We start from the raw sequence: 20,147 nt of genomic DNA, 5'->3' as shown, positions 1-20,147 counted from the left end.
TTAGTTTTAGAAAAATATTTGAAAGGAAATAAGGTTGTGATGAAAGCAGGTGGAAAGGAACAAGAATTGTGAGTCAGACCAATGTTCACGGAAATACTTTTTAAAATTGGAAGCAATACATGCCTATCACATAGCAAATCTTAATAAATGCAGATATAGTTACCTGTCACACGTTTTAGCTCTCCTACTAAATTAAGAGGTCCTTCTAAAGTTTTCTCTTGGTAGTCTCACTCCAAAGTGCCTAATACATGGCCTTGCCTGTAGTAAGTGCTCAACAAATGTCTGTGGAAAGAATAAATGAAGGCAGTTAATAGTTCTAGTTTGTCCTTCCTAAGTGCCAAAGAAAAGGACAAGGTATGATTAACCACAAACTGGATGATTGCTCCCTGTAAAATGAATTCACCTGGACTCACAGACTGTCACAGGTAGAAGGAATTCTAGAAATCAAGTCCAGTGGTTTTCTACCACCTTGGGATGGGGAGTGACCTATACTCAGCATCAATCAGAGCAACTCAGCTTTCATCTGTTTTATGTATTGAGCTTCTGAATAAAATTTCACTCGTGCAAAGTTTTGGAAGACAAGCGAAGTCTCAGAACCACTGGATCTGAAACCCTCTCATTTCATAAGGTAAGGAAACAGCAGAGGAAAGATGCAGAGCTGTGGCTAGTAAACCAGTTCTTCTGACACTTTTCCCAAAGTTCTTCCTAGCACATCAAATGAGCCCCTAATTTGGGGTATGTTTTTTCAAGCCATTTCCGTGCAGAGTTGCCAGTTGGAACACCTGATGCCCATTACATTTGAATATCAGATAAACAACACAAAATTTTTTTAGTATGTCTCAAATACAGCTGCACTTGTCCAGCTGTCCAAACACCAGGGTCCATAGATGTCTCATCTTTGAAGCTGCTACAGCACCAAGGCTTTCGGTGTATCGCTATCAAGAGACTACTCTTTTTTTTTAAATTTATTTTATTGAAGTGTAGTTGATTTACATTTTGTTAACTTCTGCTGTACAGCAAAGTGATTCAGTTATAGGTATATTCTTTTTCACATTCTTTTCCATTATGGCTTATCAGGATACTGAATATAGTTCTCTGTGCTATACAGTAGGACCTTGTTTATCCCTTCTATATATAATGGTTTTCATCTGCTCATCCCAAACTCCCAATCTATCCCGCACCCACCCCCCGCCCCCTTGGCAACCGCAAGTCTGTTCTCTACGTCTGTGAATCTGTTTCTGTTTGGTAGGTAAGTTCATTTGTGTCATGTTTTAGAGTCCACATATAAGTGATATCATATGGTATTTGTTGAGAGACTGTTCTTTAATTCCCAGTTTGAACAACAAAAACCCAGCTCGTAAATCATACTCTCCATGTGCTATTATGGATGGAGCAGCCATTACCCCAATAATCCTGACCTTCATTAGGGTAGGTGAAGGCTTTCCTGTTGAAAGTGGAAGGCACAACTGGTCAGTGTTACCTTAAAGATAATGCCCTCCACATGTTCACAATTCAGTGGCTCCAGCAGATGTGCCCATTTGGGACTGATGAGAACATGTGTTTGTGTAAGGGCGTTGTAATATCTGTGTTGCTGACTTTTAGAGCCAGCTAAACACTCAAGCCATAAATCGTCAGTTGCTTCCTTGTCTTGGGCATCAAATTATCAATACATTTCTTTCCAGGTAAACAAATATCTTTTCACTCTGGTTCCATCCCATAATGAGCTCCATCACATATGGCATTTACCAAGCATGCTGCTAGACATAGAGACAGGTAAAGTAAGACCCCCCCACCCTTGACGTGCCCACATTTTAGAAAGGGAGGCAAATGGGAAATATAATGTAGATCCTGAGTGCTGTAACGAGGGTAAAGAAGCATGAACCACTATGAGCAGAGGAGGGACGTGAGATAGAAGCAAACTGGAAGTTAAGCAAAGATGAGAGGGTGAGTTGCAACCACAGGGACGGGACAGCATGATCAAAGGCACAGAGGCATGAAATGCCAGTGTGCTCAAGGAACTAGGAGTAGTTTGGTGTTGCTCAAGTGTAAAGTTCAAGATGAGAAAAAACGACAAGTTTAAAAATCTGACCTGACTTTATAACATAAAATAGAAAACCACTAGGAAAGCTTTAGGCAGGAAAGTGACACGGTCAGGTATAGGTTTTGGGTAAAGCTGTCTGGAGGCAGTATAGAAAGGGATGCAGGGTGGGATGAAGGGCAAGGGAGAAAATGTACGAAGCTTGGCATCAAGGAGTCATGCCCAGTCTACATCGAAGATGGAGACAGTCTCAGCTAGGGTAATGAAGACGGGAAAGAGGAGATGGCCTTGAGAAATATTTAGGAGGTCAAATAGGCAAGATGTGGTGGTTGGTTGTATGTAAATGGTAAGAGAGGGAAAGGAGAGGATGATGCCCTGGTGACCAGGTGGGTGATATTCTGCCTGATTAGACAGAAGTCCCCCTGTTGACTCTCAGATATCCTTCTGGTGTCCATTCCTTTGTCAGCACAGGTTGAAATATGTGCTCATTTGTGTGCTTATTTGCTTAGTAGCAGTCTGCCCCTCCAGACTGAAAACGCAGTGGGGTAGAATCATGTCTGGTTTTGCTCATCCTTGTACCACCAGCACTAGCAAAGTGAGTGGTACATAATCAGCACTCAATAAATAGTTGTCAAAGAGAAAGACAAATACTGAATACTGCATGGTATTGTATGTGTGGTACATTAAAAAAAGGGGGGAAGTCTAACTCCTAGAAAGACAATAGAAAAGTTGTTAACAGGCTGGGGGTTAGGGAAAATAGGGAGAAGTTGATAGAAGAGTACAAACCTTCAGTTATAAGAAAAACTAGGTCTAAGGACCTAATGTATAACATGGTGACTATAGTTGACAATACTATTGTATAACTGAAATTTTCTAAGAGAGTAGAACTTAAATGTTCTCATCCAGAAAAAAAATGGTAAACATGGGAGATGAAAGATGTGTTCATTAACTTGGTGGGAGGAATCCTTTCACAATGTATACATATATCAAATCATCACGTTGTATACTTTAAATATCTTAGAACTTTGTCAATTATACCTTAATAAGGCTAAAGAAATAGTTGCCAAAAAATACAGAATGAGAGAGAATATATAGGAAAAAAAGACACTTTTAATGAGTTCCTTTTTGGACACCGTGAGTTTGAAATGACTGCAAAAATCCAGGTGTAGATAACCAGGAAGCAGCTAGAAATGAGTTTGAAACTCGGGGAGATTAGGTTTGGAGATAAAGACTTGAGAGATACCCACATATAATAAAAGCCTGAAAGTGAGAAGCGCATCAGGAGCAGACCTGATGAAGTTCAACATTTAAAGGGATTTACTTCCTCCTGCTTCTTAGTCAATTACCTTTGCCTTTGTCTTCTGGAAGTACACCGTCACTGCCCCCTGGGCAGCTCCCAGAGGGAGCATATGGCAGCTCCAGGCAACATAGTTCTATGCTGTGATCCAGGCAGGGCCCAACCTTTATGACCTTTCCAAGGAGACATTGTATGCCTATAATATCTTCCCACCTTTTTGCAACTCAGTTTTCCCAAATTCTTTAAACAACCCCCGATTTCCAGGAAAGCCTCTTCCATGAAATCCTCCCACATTGAAACATAGAAAAGCAATTATCCTGAATATCCTGGCCATCAAATAGCAAATTGCCACTCTGCTTTCTTTTTTTTTTATTTATTTTATTTTTGATTGCATTGGGTCTTCACTTTTGCACGCGGGCTTTCTCTAGTTGCGGAGAGTGGGGGCTACTCTTTGTTGCAGTGCGTGGGCTTCTCATTGCAGTGGTTTCTCTTGTTGCGGAGCACAGGCTGTAGGTGCGCAGGCTTCAGTAGTTGCAGCACATGGGCTCAGTAGTTGTGGCTCACGGGCTTAGTTGCTCCGCGGCATGTGGGATCTTCCCGGACCAGGGCTTGAACCTGTATCCCCTGCATTGGCAGGCGGATTCTTAACCACTGCACCACCAGGGAAGTCCCGCCACTCTGCTTAGTCAAAATGTAGAAATCTTACTCTTTCCCAGTTCTTTTTCAAATGAGATACCTTTTTTTGACGTCTACCTTTAATATCAGATTCAGCCTGTCTTGATGTCCTGTTGGTCTATTACTATTTGGTTTATTGTTTCTAGTCGGTTGACTGTGTTTTTGGCCACAGCAGGGGTCTGTGTGCTTTGACCTAGTTTGGACCCTGAAGAAATCAGAGGCTATGTCAGTTAAGATGACCAGACCTCCTGGATTTTTGAGCACCATCCTATTAAAAATATTCACCCTATAGCCAGGTGATATGTCAAACTATGTATTTTGGCTCAGAAAAGGTGGTTGGGGCAGGAATGCTTGGTAAATTGCCTGGTATTTATAATTTTTATGCTTTTTTAGAAATATATATGTTTTTTAGAAATAACAACTGAAAAAGGAAGTTGGGCTCCTAAATTCCTGGCTTTGTCTAAAACCCACAGGGCTTCTTTAACTTGAGTTTAAAAAAACAATAACTAGAAAGGATAATACCCAAGGTCAATACAATAAATATATTTATGTCTATGTGCCACTATATAACTTTTCAGTGATGGGTCAGTTAGGAATGAATTTATCTGCAAATAACAGGAAGCCCTTTTCCCCCTAACAAGTTCAGAGATAGGCAGTCCCTCACTAGCATAGTAGCTGCCCAGGACTGATGGAGACCCAGGCTCCTCCTGCCTCTACGCTCTGCCATCCTTAGCAATACTGGCTTTATCCTCACACTTGTCATCTCCTGGACAGTGATGGTTTCTCCACCTCCAAGTTTAATGTCCCCAAGCAGATGGAGAAAGTGGGGTGAGGAAAAGAGAGAAAAGAAACTTCTTTGTCATTTTATTCATGAAGGGAAGCCCTCCCCAGTGATTTTCACCTCCATCTCATGGACCATCTCCAGCTACAAGAGGACAGAGATCAAGTTTGTAGCTCTTATGGCTTCTATGATGGAAGTAGGCATGAGATGGGAGAAATGAAAATTGGGAGATGCCAATCAAGTACTTGTAGACTTAAAAATAAATCTAAGTCACATTATTATATCTGCATATTTCCTGAAATCTTGCGAGCATATCTTAAGCTAATTTATTTTTGCTGATGTTGATTTCTATTTGCAAGATTCCTGGAGTGATCTTATGTCAAAATTTCCCACTTTATATGAACAATATTACCCTCTTCTATCATATAGTCTATTTTATCAAAGTGAGCTGGGAAAGGATTGACAATATTTCTAGATGCTAGTCCAGGTAATTGGGTGAATAAGATATATTTTTAACCACATTACTTTTAAAATTAGTTCCTGGAATTTTCCCCAGTGATAGCAAGAACTTCTTTGGTTGGCAAGCAACAGTACCAAAGATAATTTTACCTATCTTCCCACATTTTTGCCCTGCTTGGCACATTACATAAATTGGAGTTGATGCAGCTGTGAAGTCAGAGAATGGGTTTTGTTTATGCGGGGGCTTTTTCCTAAAGAAGGGCTTTGTCTCCCTCTGGTGAACAAACTTATCTTTGCAACGTCACCTGTAGTTCTCAGGCCCAGGTACACTTTAGGATCACCAGGGTTGCAATAATCCCAATACCCAGGCCCTGCCCCAGACCAATTCAATCAGGTCTGGACTAGGACCCAGCCATCAGTATTTTTTTTTTAAAGATACGTAGGTAATTTTAATGTGCAATTAGGATTAAGAACCACTGAGTTAAAAGAAGCTCTAAATCAGTGATGAATACTGGACATTCATTCCTCGTCTAAGATTGCCACAAAGGAAAAAGAGCAATCTATGTATGCAAATTCTACAATCTTCCAAAGGCCCCTTTACAATTTCTAGAGGAGAAATCACCAAGGACTTGTTAAGAATATGAGAAATCTAAATCTGGACTTCCCTGGTGGCGCAGTGGTTAAGAATCCGCCTGCCAATGCAGGGGACACGGGTTAGATCCCTGGTCCAGGAAGATCCCACATGCCGCGGAGCAACTAATCCTGTGCGCCACAACTACTGAGCCTGCGCTCTAAAGCCTATGAGTCACAACTACTGAGCCCGCATGCCACAACTACTGAAGCCCGTGCGCCTAGAGCCAATGCTCCGCAACAAGAGAAGCCACCGCAATGAGAAGCCCACGCACCGCAACGAAGAGTAGCCCCTGCTCACCACAACTAGCAAAAGCCTGTGCACAGCAACAAAGACCCAATGCAGCCAAAAATAAATAAATAAATTTCTTTTTTAAAGAAGGCAAATATACAACTATAGAAGTTCTTACACATGTAACATGGAAGCTACATCTTATTTATTCCTTTTTACATATCCTAGAAGACTTCAAATGAAGATAAATAGATTGAAACTTGTTGCTGTCTTTTAAAAATCTTCTCAAACTAATTCCCACTGATAATGGCTGTTTTCATCATAATACATGCATTATTGGTACAAAATTTAGTTATTAAAAAGGAGACCAGGGCTTCCTTGGTGGCGCAGTGGTTGAGAATCTGCCTGCCGATGCAGGGGACACGGGTTCGAGCCCTGGTCTGGGAAGATCCCACATGCCGCGGAGCAACTAGGCCCGTGAGCCACAATTACTGAGCCTGCGCGTCTGGAGTCTGCGCTCCGCAACAAGAGGGCCCGCGATAGTGAGAGGCCCGCGCACCGCGATGAAGAGTGGCCCCCGCTTGCCGCAACTAGAGAAAGCCCTCGCACAGAAACGAGGACCCAACACAACCAAAAATAAATAAATAAATAAATAAAAATTAAAACAACAACAACAACAACTCACATTATTTAAAAAAAAAAAAAAGGAGACCAGTTCTATTTCTGGCAACACTGGACTAGAAGGTTCTGATCAACTAAGTACTACTTAAAAATTATACAAAATATGTATCATTAAAAGAGTGAAAAGAGTGAGAAAAAACATTTGCAACACATGTAAATGACAAAAGAGCTCATATCTAGAAGATACAGAATTCCTAAAAATAAATAAGGAAAAGACTGACGACACAATTTAAAAATGGGCAAAGGACTTAGTAAAAGGAGATAGTCAAAGAGTCAATAAATATATGAAAAGATCTCAACCTCATTAGTAATCAAAGAAATGCAAAATAAAACCATACAATACTAAGCGATTGTGAGCAACTGCAACTCTCATACCCTGCTGGTGATAATGTACTTTTCTACAATCATTTTGGGAAACTGTTTGGTAGTATCTTCTAAAGTTGAACATACAAATATATCCTATGACTTAGCAATTTCAATTCCTAGGTACACCCCATAGATATGCATGTTTATGACAGCATTATTTGTAAATGACAAGAAACTAGAAACCTAAATGTCCATCAATAGTAGAATGGATAAATTGTGATATATAATGGAATACCACATAGCAATAAAAGTGAAAAAACTATTAAAAAAATGGATAAATCTCACAAGTATAATTTAGCACAAATGGCGTCAGACAGAACAAATGCATACATTTTTTTGCATTCTATGCTGTTAGAAATTAAGATAGTTGGGACTTCCCTGGCCGTCCAGTGGTTAAGAGTCCTCACTTCCACTGCAGGGGGTCTGGGTTCAAGGATCCCTGGTTGGGGAACTAAGATCCTGTATGCCAAGTGGCACGGCCAAAAAGAAAGATAGTTGGTTAGGTTACCTTTTTTTTTTTTTTAACATCTTTATTGGAGTATAATTGCTTTACAACGCTGTGTTAGTTTCTGCTGTATAACAAAGTGAATCAGCTATACATATATCCCCATATCTCCTCTCTCTTGCATACCTTTCAGTAATAGGGAAATGTCATGCCTGGGACGGGGAAAGAGAGTAATGATAGAATTTTTGCTTTGAGTTTTCATTAAATAGATGTATTCACTTTGTGATAATTCATTGAGCTGTATACAGTTTTGTGTACTTCAAAATTTTTAAAGATTTTAAAAACCAGGATATTAAAAAATAATTTCATTAAGAATCAAGTCTTCCTTGTGCTTTTCTCCTTAAGTGGAGTAGTTTTAATTGATGAGATGTAACTGGCAGTGCTCCTCAAACTTTACTGTACATGACTTATCTGGAGATCCTGTTTAAAAAGGCAGCTTTTTTCCAGGAGTCTAGGGTGGAGCCCAAGATTCTGTATTTCTAGCAAGCTTCCAAGTGATTCCCAGGCTGCCAGGCCATTGACTGCACTTTAAGTAACGAGGACCTCGGGCCGTCCTTCCAAACTATGTTCCTCAAAAAGTAATGCTTCACAAATCATTTACAGATGTTATTAAAACTATTAAAATTTTAATCAAAATTTACTTTTAAAAATAATACTAAGCACTTTTAGGCTCTTCCTCTTATTTATGATGAACAAACATGTTTGGCACCTTGCTGGATATGTACCAGTTACCAACTGGCATTAGGTATGTTGGACTGTCTACTACAAGAGCCAACAAACTTTTTCTGTATAGGGTCAAATGGTAAAAATTTTAGGATTTGCAGACCACCAGGTGTCACAACCACTCCGTCACTATAGTATGAATATAGCTATAGATATATAAGTGAAGGGCATGCCTGTGGTCTACTAAATAGATCCTTGGTCTACTGGATCACTGGTCAACGATATGTATCTTGTCTTCCAATTTCCACTTAATGTGTTATCTGAGAGAATATTTTAAATCTCTTATTTGTTTTCTATTAAAATTTTCAAAAACTAGTTTTAACTTTTACCATCCATGTGCGTATTTTATCTCAAGAACATCATTTTGGTGTTGTAAATGATTATTCATGGTTATTCGTTGCTAAGTAAGTTTTAAAATGGTCTTCTAAGGACAAGCAGAGTCCCAAAACAAATGATAAACAGAATGATAATACAGGGGGGCTAAGTGTTAATATATAAATTGTATTCTTGCAGCATACACTGCTAGACTACTGGCCTAACTGCACTAGTTTCGTGGGACTAGCCATCGGTCATCATATTGCTGAATTGGTGTACACATTGCACAGAAATTATATATCTCAATTTAGATTGTATATAGAACCTAGTCATGCCGAGTCCATACCACAAGGCCCATCTGCTATTTTACATAAATTTATGTTCTTGATGCACATGGAAGGTATAATCAGAGAAAATAAAAAGTGAGTTTTAGAACCAAAGACCAAATTTTTAGCCAACTATTAATTAGACTAGTCTCTGTTAGCTCAAGCCTTAAGTTCAGAAAGCCACAATGAAGCCTTCCATTTATGAAAGTTTAGCCTACTTGGCCATGAAACAAGTCTAAGCAAAGCCTAAACTTCCTTTTTATTTGTGGGGGGGAATGTAGATATTTTCTTACTGATTTTATTTTTATTTTTAAAATTTTTATTGGAGTATAGTTGATTTACAGTGTTGTGTTAGTTTCTGCTGTACAGCAGAAGTGCATCAGTTATACATATGCCCACTCTTTTTTAGATTCTTTTCCCATATAGGCATTACAGAGTACTGAGTAGAGTTCCCTGTGCTATACAGTAGGTCCTTATTAGTTATCTATTTTATATATAGTAGTTCCTTAATTAGTTCCATATTTGGGGAAACTAGGGACTTGACTGTGTGTGTGACACTGAGACAGAGTTCAGATATTGGTTCAAAGGTGCTAGTCACCTATAATAAATGAAAAGCTTTGAAGATTCAAATTAGCCAGTAAAATTCCAGTCTAGTGCGCAGTCTGGTCATTCTTTGGGATTTGGCCAAAGCAGATATACTGATAGCTACTATGCTTTACCAAATATGTGGAGGGGCAGGAAAACGCCCATCTTGACCAAACTGCAATCATAGCAATTACATCTGCAGTGATGGTTGTAGGTGGAGATCAAATATGTAAAGTACAGTACTTTTATCTTGCTCCAAAGTAGTGAAGACGACCAAGATTAGGGAAGCTGGGCAGCTGGGAAGTGAAGCACAATTTGGTATGGTGGATTATAGTAACCAGAACATCACGTTCGTGGGTTCCTCCTTCTGGCTGAGATTCGAGACTCAGATCAGTGAGAATATTCAGAATATTGGACTACGACTTTGCAAAAACTGGTATAATTGGATCAAGTGATGAACAAACCTCTGAAAGCCATAGGGACAAAAAATAACAGGCTTGTGTAACATACTACCAATAATATTTTACTAAATTTCTTTGAAGTTGTTCCCTTAACTTTAATATAAAGTCTTTATTTCTCTTGAATGCTACTGAAGACGAAAAAAACTGTAACCTAAAGGAGAACTCAGCAGTATACATCCTCTTTCCATTTTTAGATATACAACATTTGGCTTTCTTCTCTTATGCTTTTAAATAGTATTTATCATCAGCTTTTGATAAGCATTTGCTAAACTGACTTGTAATCACAAATCAGGTATAACTTTACATAAGAAAAAAATAAAAATTTAAACTTATAAAACACATAAATTAGAAAGTGATTACCCTAAGTATTAACACTTATTATTTCCTTTACAAAAGGCTTCACAACAAGATTCCTCTAATGATCTCCCCTAGGGCATTTAGAATTAATTCAATTTACACTTGTCTAATATTCCATTTTGAATTCCATCTACAGATTTTCAAACTGTCCCCCAAATCTGCTATCAACCACTTCATCAAGTGGAATTATTAATACCTGTATTCTAAAGTGAGCTTTAATAAAATGCTTCAATTATAATTCTATTACTTTTAAGTCACCATACCTTACAGTTCTTTGTCAAAATATGCCTCCAAAACATTTTCCAAAGTATGATCTCTTGCCACAATTAAGAACGAGTGCAGTTACTCTACAGGGAAAAAAAATTTTTTTTCTTTTAAATATCACGCTAGAAGCCAAAATTTTTCACTTGGTATTGTCCATCTTTCTAATTTTTGCTATTCTAGTCTCCATGGAATGGTACCTCATTGCAGTTTTTTTTTGTTTTTAATCCTTTTTCCCAGCTTTTTATTGAGGTAAAGTTTCATACAATAAAATTCATTCATTTCAAAGACAATTTTATTTTTAGAAATTGCACACAGAATACAAAACAATCGAGGCATAGAATATAGCCATTTCTCCAAGAAGTTTCCTTGTGTCCTCGGATCCCATCTCTTGACCGCAGCCTCAAGGCAATCACTGATCTTCCTTCTCTCACTGCAGTTTTCCTTCTACTTGTGGCTTTAATTTGCCTTCCCATGAGAACCAATAACCTTGAGTATCTTTTCATATGTATAGTGACAATATACAATATACATACAGTATACTGATCACTGCCTGTATCTTCTTTAGTGGAGCACCTATTCAAGTCTTTTACCAGATTTTTGTTGGGCTGGTTGTGTTCGCACTACAATTTTAAGAGTTTTTAATATATTTTTGTATATACGTCCTCTGCCTGTACATACTCCAATATTTTCTCCAGGTCAGCGGCTTATCTGCAACCTGTTGCATTTCTCAAGACTTTGCTGGTTTTCCTGTCAAAGTTTTCTCTTTATTGTTGGATTTTAGTAGTTTGACTATGATTTTCCTAGGTGTAATATTCTTTGGATTTATCTTAATTGGAGTTTACAGTGCTTCAAAGCCAATGTTTCCTCATAAAATTTGTAAAATGTTTGGCCGTTATTTCTTCAAGTATATTTTTCTGCCCTATTTTCATTCTTTTAGCCTTCTGGATCTCCAATTACACCTGTTAATCCATTTGATATTGTTCCATAGGACCCTCAGGCTCTGTTCTTTCTCCAATCTCCCTTCTTATCCTCAGATTGGACAATTTTAATTGATCTGTTTTCAAGTTCACTGATACTTTCTTCTGACACCTCTAATCTGCTGTTAAATCTATCCAGATTGTTTACATCAGTTATTTTTGTTTTGAAAATTCCACTTGTTTTCTCTATACTTTCCATCTCTCTGCTGAGATTCCCTTTGCCTTACTCACTGAGATAGCATTTCCTTTAAATCTGAACATGCGCACAACAGCTGCTTGAAAGTTTCTGCAAAATTCAACATTTGTGCCATGTCAAGGTTTATCTTCACGTTTTTTTCTTTACCATGGGACTCATTTTCCTGTTTCTTTCCATATATACTAATTTTTGACTGTATATCACACATTATAAAAGATATGTTAAAGAGAATCTGTGCTATATCTTCCTCTGAAGTGTTGATTTTTGTTCCAGGAGGCATTTTGATTACTGACGGATTGCTTTCAACTTATGCAGACTTGGTTTTATGCTGTTAGTATAAGCGTGTGGAAAGCCCAAGGTATTTCTCAAGCCCTTCCAATTTGTCAAACTCTGTCTCCTTTGCAGATGTTGTTGAGGCTTGATTTCAGTCTACATTCTGGGATGTAGACACTCATTTACAGTATCAGAGCTGAAACAAGAAGCCAGTGTAATCTTGTTCAACCTTAGCTGGGAACACACATGTTGGGTGACTCCAATTTCTTGCCACTCTGGGGATGTCTGAGAATGACTACAAAAGTGCCTAGGTACTGATTTGGGGGTGACAAATAAATTTTAGCAAATAAGCAAATCTGTAATCATGTAATCTGTGAATAATGAGGATCAATTATATATATACGTGTGTGTATATATATATATATATATATATTTTAGCATGAAACCATGTAGCATAATAAAAACATGTTCATGCTTAAAGAGGTTTCAGTTTTAAATTAACTATTTTGATGGAAATTTTCCCCAAACACATATATAAGCCTCTCCTAAACAAGACACCAAAGATAACTTTTATTCCTGTCTCAGGGTTATGATTATAGTAATCAATGCTAAAATCCAATGAAACCTTAAAGGTTTCAGATGCATAAATGTGTGCTCTGAAAAAGCCCCAGTTGGCAACAACTCTTGAGGCCTCTGCTTTGTTTTTTGTTTCTTGTTGGTATTTTTTTAAACCAAAGCTTAATATATGTTAACTGTGTGATCTTGAAAAAGTAAATTTTATGGGTCTCAGTTTTCTCATCTATAAAATGAGGAAAGTGTATTTCTAAGGTCTCTCCAGGTCTAAAATTCTGTCTTCCCTAGATAACAGTATTATTTTTTGGCCTCTAGATGTTATCGCCTCTTCCCTTCTAACTTTTTGCTTCTAATCTTCTGTGTCCTGGAAAAATCAGAAAACCAACTCTATTCAATTATTTAAAAATAAAAGACATTCTAATTAAAGGCCTGAGATCTTTTCTAAATTATGTACATACATATTTTAGCAACTAGAAGACCTGTACACACTTACTCCCTGAATCTTAGCTATAATCCAAACAGATATGTAAAATTACCTGTGTTTCCTAACAGATACAGTAAAAGCAATTCCTAAAACACTGTGAAATATAAGTAAACCAAATACCTGACCTGTGATATCTATGTATAGAAAACCAAACAAAAAATAACAGCGTCTTTCCTAGGCTCCTCACTGGTCCCATGCCTGGGATAACAGGAAAATACACACAGTTTGAAAAGAAGCTATTATTTAAAAGCCTTAGAAAAGTAGACAAGCAAACTTACTGTTGACTTATTTTCTTTATTGAATTAAAATTACACTACTATAAAATAGCAATGTACATACAGAGGGATTTGCTGTATCATAGTATATACAATTGTCTTTAAAAAGTCAGGATGCAAGTTACAGTGATTATGAATATAAATTTTATATTAAAACATTCTCCATAAGTGATTTATTTGACTGTTTTGGTTCGAAGTCGTCGTTTGAGAATCTGATGATCACTTTCTTTCACTTTATGGTCCATCAAAATCTGAAATTAACAATTTCACAATTTTTTATAAATAAAAATAAAAATGAAAGCTTACTTACAATTAATAAGCTATGTTCATGTTCCTAATAATTGAAATAAGTACATGATAGTACTTTTTGTCTTTCTGGACTGCAGATATACAATCTTCTATAAAAAAGCATGCCTAAGGTAGTAGATTTTATAAAAGATTCTTTCAACACTACCTAATTCTGGAATTAAAATCATCCACACTTTTACTGAATTCATAGCTTGAAATAATTACTAAAATATTTGGAGACAAGTGCCTCAAATAATTTTTAGGAAATGATTTTTTGCAGTAACAAGTATATAACTTAGAAAGTAGAAACAGCATTATTTTGCAACTAAGAAAAGAAATAACTTCAGCCAAGGGAGAAAATTATGTACTTATCAGACAGATGGAGAAAAGTAACCAAGAGAACAGTACTTCCAAAAGCATGTCCTAATGATCCTAATTCTTTACTACTTGTTTCAAGTGTCTATCTTATATCTGATGGCTACTGTTGTAAAAGGTCTCTCCTGATTTTTCTTGGCCATTTTCTGTTGAAGGCTTTTTCTTTAATTCCTTTTCTATCTTCACTTCCATCCACTAGGCAGATGTAAGCATGATAGAAAATTAGAACTTTCCCTGTAATAGAACAGCCTGTTCTGAGTAAGGAGAATGAGTCATAGAGTCAGGGTGACAAACTATAGTCTTTTCTTAAGAAAACCTGGAAGCCTTAGAGGGAAAGTGGGAGGAAATGACTGAATGTCAATTCTAAATTTTTAGCAGGCAGACTTAGGCCCAGATTTGTACAACTCTTGTGATAAAGATAATAAGAAAAACAGATGTTAGAAGCCAATAAATTATTAAATAGTGATAATTCTACTGATGGAATTAAAATTCCTCTTATGAGTTTATAAATGTAGATGTAAGTGACACTTGTATACATTAATGCAGCATTTATATTCAATTACTATAAATTTAACACATCCAGTACCAAAAGTACAACATTTAGAGCGTGTTTTAAGAGATATGGTCTACAGAATAAAATTTCAAACCATTATATAATTTAAATTGTTATGACTACTTCAGAATTAAAAAGAACATAAACAGTTTTACTTTTAAGAAAACTTAAATAGTAGCTTACCACTTGGCCAGATATATCAATAGGAGATGAAATTTCATTTGTGTATAATTTCCGTTTGGCCCGTTTTGGTCGAGACACATTTTCTTTACTTACTTCTACATTTGAGAGCTTTGAAGAGCTTATTGTTTCAATTATCTTCTTTGCTATGAAAAAAATACATTAGTTAAATCTTGAAATAATTTTCTAACTGCAAATATTTGAAATCCTTAATAAAGAACCATATTAAAAAGAAAAGCACTGCAATTTATAAATGGTAAAAGGACACGAATAGAAAACTCACAAAGAAAAAAATTAAATGCCTAATAAACACACACATTAATGATCAACAGCAAAAATAAAAGGGCAAATAAATAAAATATCACTTCACTAATGTTCAACATATTGAAAAGGTTTGGTAAATTATAGTACAACCAGTAAAACTCAGGCATCTTTAATGACTTGGAAGAGGTTTATACTACATTAAGGAAAAGATCAGGATACGTATATAGTGGACCATGCATCACTAAGAACAATATGGTGGTAGAGCTAGTTCAGTACTCACATGTAAAGACGTCCACAATGAATACTAAGTGAAAGTAACTTGTAACTGTGAGCCCTTTACTTCTAGTTAACAAACGCGTGCACATGCACACATAGAGTAAAAGAAACCAAATTGTTAACAGTTGATTGCTTCTGGTAAGTTGAATAAGAATTTAAAAATTTCTTACTTTGTACATATGCTTTATTTTTTTAATAGACACATATTGATTTTAACAGAAAACATACTTCCATTTGGGAAAACTTCTGGATAGAAAATCCACGTACATATGATATCAACTATATATTTTTTTAAATAGAAAACACATTTAAGGAAATATGCTGAACTGAGGTCTACTTGTCAAGGGCTGAGCTGAGCCTGAGAGCTGAGCTGCCAGATGTCAGAGTGGCTAATTAAGACAAGTCAAAATGAAAGTTAAAGCCTTTAACCACTTAACTGCAGTTGAATAAGCAAGAGGCTAAACCTGAGAAAGCGCCACCTCCCACCGCCCTTCTACATTCCCGCATGGAATAATGCACAGCCTGGGTCAGGTGCATCAGCACGGAAGTTGGGGTGACCTTATTGCCAAGTGAGCCCTAAACAAAAGGCTCTTGCACTTGCAGTTTTATGGACCTTGGTGCTGGAGACCAGGGGGGAGGGCTAGGAGTGGAAAAGTAGAGTCAGAGTGGAGAAAAGTGTCTTCAAGTTTCCCTCCACTTCCCCGTCATAACGTCTTTGGCAGAGATGCCTGAGGACGTTCTCTACTGAAGGCCCCCAATTAATAGGATACAAATGAAGGCCCCTAGGCTAGGAATGCAGACATGTGTAAGAGTATGGCTGGCAAGAGACCTGGGTCCTTGACTAACTCCCTTCACAGACTGCGAGGCATTGGCTGTGTATCAAGTTTGATGTAGGGACGGTAGCTTTCCCTCATGAGACCTAACACGTAAAACCTTTTTAATTGCCTAAGGTCAGCCTGAAACAAATCACACATAGGATTTTGGCCTGGAGCTTCGAAATTCCTCACTACTGTGTGCCAACCACTATACTAAGAGCTGAGGATGTAAACTAGACAGACATTTTGCACTTGTAGAGCTTATATTCTACTGGAAAAGATAATAAGAAAACAAAAAATTATATAGTTTAAATAATTCATTTTGCACTTTGAAAAGATCACTCTGGCTTCCATGTACTGAATGGATAAGAGATAGACAAAAGGGATAAACTGGGAAACCAGCAGTTACTGAGTAATGGATTAACAGTAGTTAACAGAGCAGCAGAATTTTAAGCACTAATCTCTGTTTTCTTCTTTTCTCCCTTTATTTCCAAGTGATCAACAACAGACATGTACTGCAGTTACAATCCCAAACAGGGATACTTTATATTACTAGAAATAAGTTTTTAAAAATTCCACACCAGGTATATAGGTAGGGAAGCCGTTAAGGAGCTGAGTCAATCAAGCAAGGGAGTCATTACCAGGTGGGTACCTCCCTCTCCTTGAAAACATATTTCTTTTTAATATATAAGCAACGGTCAACATAATTTAAATAAAATACAGAAGCATCTAAAATAACAAGTCCCACCTCTCCAAATTTAGACATTTAACAGTTTGCTGTTTGTCTCTCCAGATATTTTCTATGCTTATACAAACTATACCTTTCAAAGAATGTGTATATTTTTTGAAAAATATATACAAATGGGTCTAAGTCTGAAGTTCCCAAACTGTGTACCAAGACATGCTGCAGCAAATCCACAAGAGCAGCTCAGAATATTTTAAATTTTTGAGGAAAACAGTGACATTCAGTAACTCAGGGTAGTTCAGTTTCAAAACGATATCACATTACCTTCCTTCTGATGATGACATATTTTGGCAACCTGGATTTTCAGGAGCTGAATTTTCAGTGATTGTTTGGCCTTAAGTATTAACGGATGGGACTATTAGGTGTTTCTTTGAGTGCATGGACACAATGAAAAAAATTACTGAGACATTAAGGGCACTGTGAACCAAGAAAGTTTGGGAAGCTCTGTGGTTAAGCTTTTACAGAAAGTATTTTTACACAACCAATCTGACTAAATTCAACTGTCCCTGCTTTCAGTCCCTTTCCCTCCTCATTCTCCCCACCTCTAGTCTCCAATTTATCCTATTGCTACCATTCAGGTACTCTAATGAAAACTCACTCCTTCCTGCCCCCTTCCTCCCAATAATCTCTCCACATTCTAGATGCCAGATGCATATTGCTACCTGTAATTGCCTGCACATTCCCTACACTTTCCTGGTACTCTGTTTGTGTTAAAACTGTTCCCTCTGGTAGATGTGTATATAAATATATATTTATGTATACGTGTATAGAGAGAATATATATCTTAGCACATGTTAATACAAAAGTATTAGTATGTCTACATTATATTATAAAGAAAAAAGCATTAAGCAACTAAATTCAATACGTATTTATAGAAATATATGCTTTTGATATATATGATTAGGTAATGTTTATACATGCAGAGAAAAAAACAGTAGAAGAATATATACCATAATACTAACAGTGGTTATCTCTAGGAGGTATAATCTTCCAACATGTCAACACCCAGGTTAAATCCCATCTCTTCTATAAAATCTTCCCATAGCCCCCAAACAAACAGCTCTCTTCCTCCCATACTACCATGCACTTTCCTTGTATCTCTACAACTATTACATTAAGTAGCCTGCTCTGCATCAATTACTTAAATACAGACCTTTCTCTTCCATTACACAGTGAACACCAAGGCATATCATCCTTTCATGTTTCCTCCCTAAATACCTAACATAAGACACTGTCTATTGGAAAAATAATAGTCACTGTTGTTGAGTTTATACACCAATCAGATATTAGAAAACACCATATATCTAACGTAAAAGGTCATTTAATTAATATTCTGCAAACCTTTTGATTGAAGAATAGTTGGAGAATGTTGTAAGAAATCTCCAAATTTCTGTAGCGTTCCTTCTTTTTTCTTAGCAGGCACGTTTATACTAATTGTGGATGCCTGACTCCGTAAAGAATAGGTTTTCTTAGATGATGGGCGTGTGGAAACCTAATAAACAAACACTTCTTGTTATTGTTGATGAGGAATGTTAGAAGGAAACAGTTATAGCCATAGTTGAATTAAAGAGGCCAGGCACAGGTTATGAATTCTCAGGCAGGGAACTTGGGATTAAGAATATAAGGAGAGGGATGAAAGGGCCAGAGAATGAGTGTGATAGAATGATAAGTCAGAGGTGAACACATCAAGGGGTACCTGCTACTTGCCAAATGCCAAAGGTTATATACTCTGAGCTGAATTAGATGAATAGAAAATGAAAGAGAAATAATTTATAACTGGACAAAACCCAACTTCTGAATAATTATTACTAATCAAATTTGACATTTTTATTTTCATCTTCTACTTTATAAATGTAAGTTATGAAAATGGTCAATTTTGGACAAATTAGAAGACAAACCTTTTGTTCCTTTTTGACAGAAGAATTTCTATGCTCAGAAACAGGGGACTTCAAATTAGTTCTGGGTGTAGTATTCTTCTTATTTTCAAATTTCACAAAGTCCTAAAAATAATGAATTTCAGCACTGATTAATTTCTTTTTTTTTTTTTTTTTGATTAATTTCTTGACAGTGTTTTCTTTCTCTCTCTAGACTCCAGGGGAGGAAAAAAAAAGAACAAAAGCAAACTAACAAACAAACAACAACAAAACAAGAAAATGGTTCTTAAACAGGGGCAATTCTGACCCCAGGGGACATTGGCATTGTCTGAAGATATTTTTGGTTGTCACTGCTGGGGATAAGGGGCAGGTTTAATGGAAACTAGTGGGTAGAGGCCAGGAACACTGCTAAAAACTCCTTAAAATGTATAGGGCATTGAACTCTCCCAAACAAAGAAATATCTGGCTGAAAATGTCAATCATGCTGAAGCTAAGAAACCCTGACTGAAGGTACAATGTTTTTTGCCAGCTTCATTGAAATATTACTCATATATAACATATGTAAGTTTAAGCGCACAGCATGATGATGTAATACATGTTTTTATTGCAAAATGATTGAAGGTATGAATTTTTCACATGCATCATGATGAAATTACATTAGTTAAATGAAGGGATAACATCTTTTATTTGAACCCCATCTTGACAATACAACATAGCAATATATTTATCTACCCTTTTCCCAACTCCCAAATCATGCTGAGCATGACCTCTAACTGATGCTTAGTGACACTGAAAACAAAACAAAAATCTGCAGTATAAGCACAGGTAAAATGTGAAGGTTCAGAAACACAATCTGTTTTTGCTACTAAAAAGGCATGACATCTTACTCTTCTTTTCCCCACTTAATCTTACTTAAGACAAAGTCTTTTGTAGTACATTAACTGAACTGAACTTGTGCAAATACTAATCGTACTAAAGATTATAAGCATAAAAGGAAAAAAAAAAAAGGCAAGAACAGAAGCAGAGAGATCATGACTGAACCTCAGAATTCAAGTTACCAAGTAAAGTCTTAAGGATCACAAGAAGAAGATTTCCTAAAAGAGGAAAGACAGATAGATGGTAATCAGGGGAAGCAAAGGAAGAAAGATTGTAACTCCATCATACTTGTAGTGTTCAATAAAGAGCTCTTTGGAGTCTTCACTAGATTAGAATATAGCACTGTATAAATTATTTTCCTCAGGACTTTACAACACTCAGTTTATTACAGCAGTGAAGAGCTAGCAAAATCAGTTAAAACTTTTAAG

The 20,147-nt window shown here is 36.7% G+C and overlaps 1 protein-coding gene across 9 annotated transcripts in view; it reads right to left on the bottom strand.

Moving 5' to 3' along the window:
• Positions 1–13,539: 13,539 nt before the first annotated feature.
• KIF20B (kinesin family member 20B) overlaps positions 13,540–20,147 on the bottom strand; it is a 74,899-nt gene continuing 68,291 nt past the window's right edge. For all 9 annotated transcript variants that reach the window (XM_068548179.1, XM_068548181.1, XM_068548175.1 and 6 more), the window contains 4 exons: positions 18,868–18,969; positions 18,311–18,461; positions 14,873–15,015; positions 13,540–13,724 (listed from right to left, as the gene is read on the bottom strand). In XM_068548179.1, the coding sequence (XP_068404280.1) occupies positions 13,647–13,724; positions 14,873–15,015; positions 18,311–18,461; positions 18,868–18,969 (474 nt within the window). In that variant the 3' untranslated portion in view covers positions 13,540–13,646. The remainder of the gene's footprint in view (positions 13,725–14,872; positions 15,016–18,310; positions 18,462–18,867; positions 18,970–20,147) is intronic.

The sequence above is a fragment of the Eschrichtius robustus genome, chromosome 7 (genome assembly GCF_028021215.1).
Source record: "Eschrichtius robustus isolate mEscRob2 chromosome 7, mEscRob2.pri, whole genome shotgun sequence".
NCBI lineage: Eukaryota > Metazoa > Chordata > Mammalia > Artiodactyla > Eschrichtiidae > Eschrichtius > Eschrichtius robustus.
The sequence above is the reverse complement of the archived record's forward strand: the minus strand, read 5'-3'. Positions and strand labels throughout refer to the sequence as shown.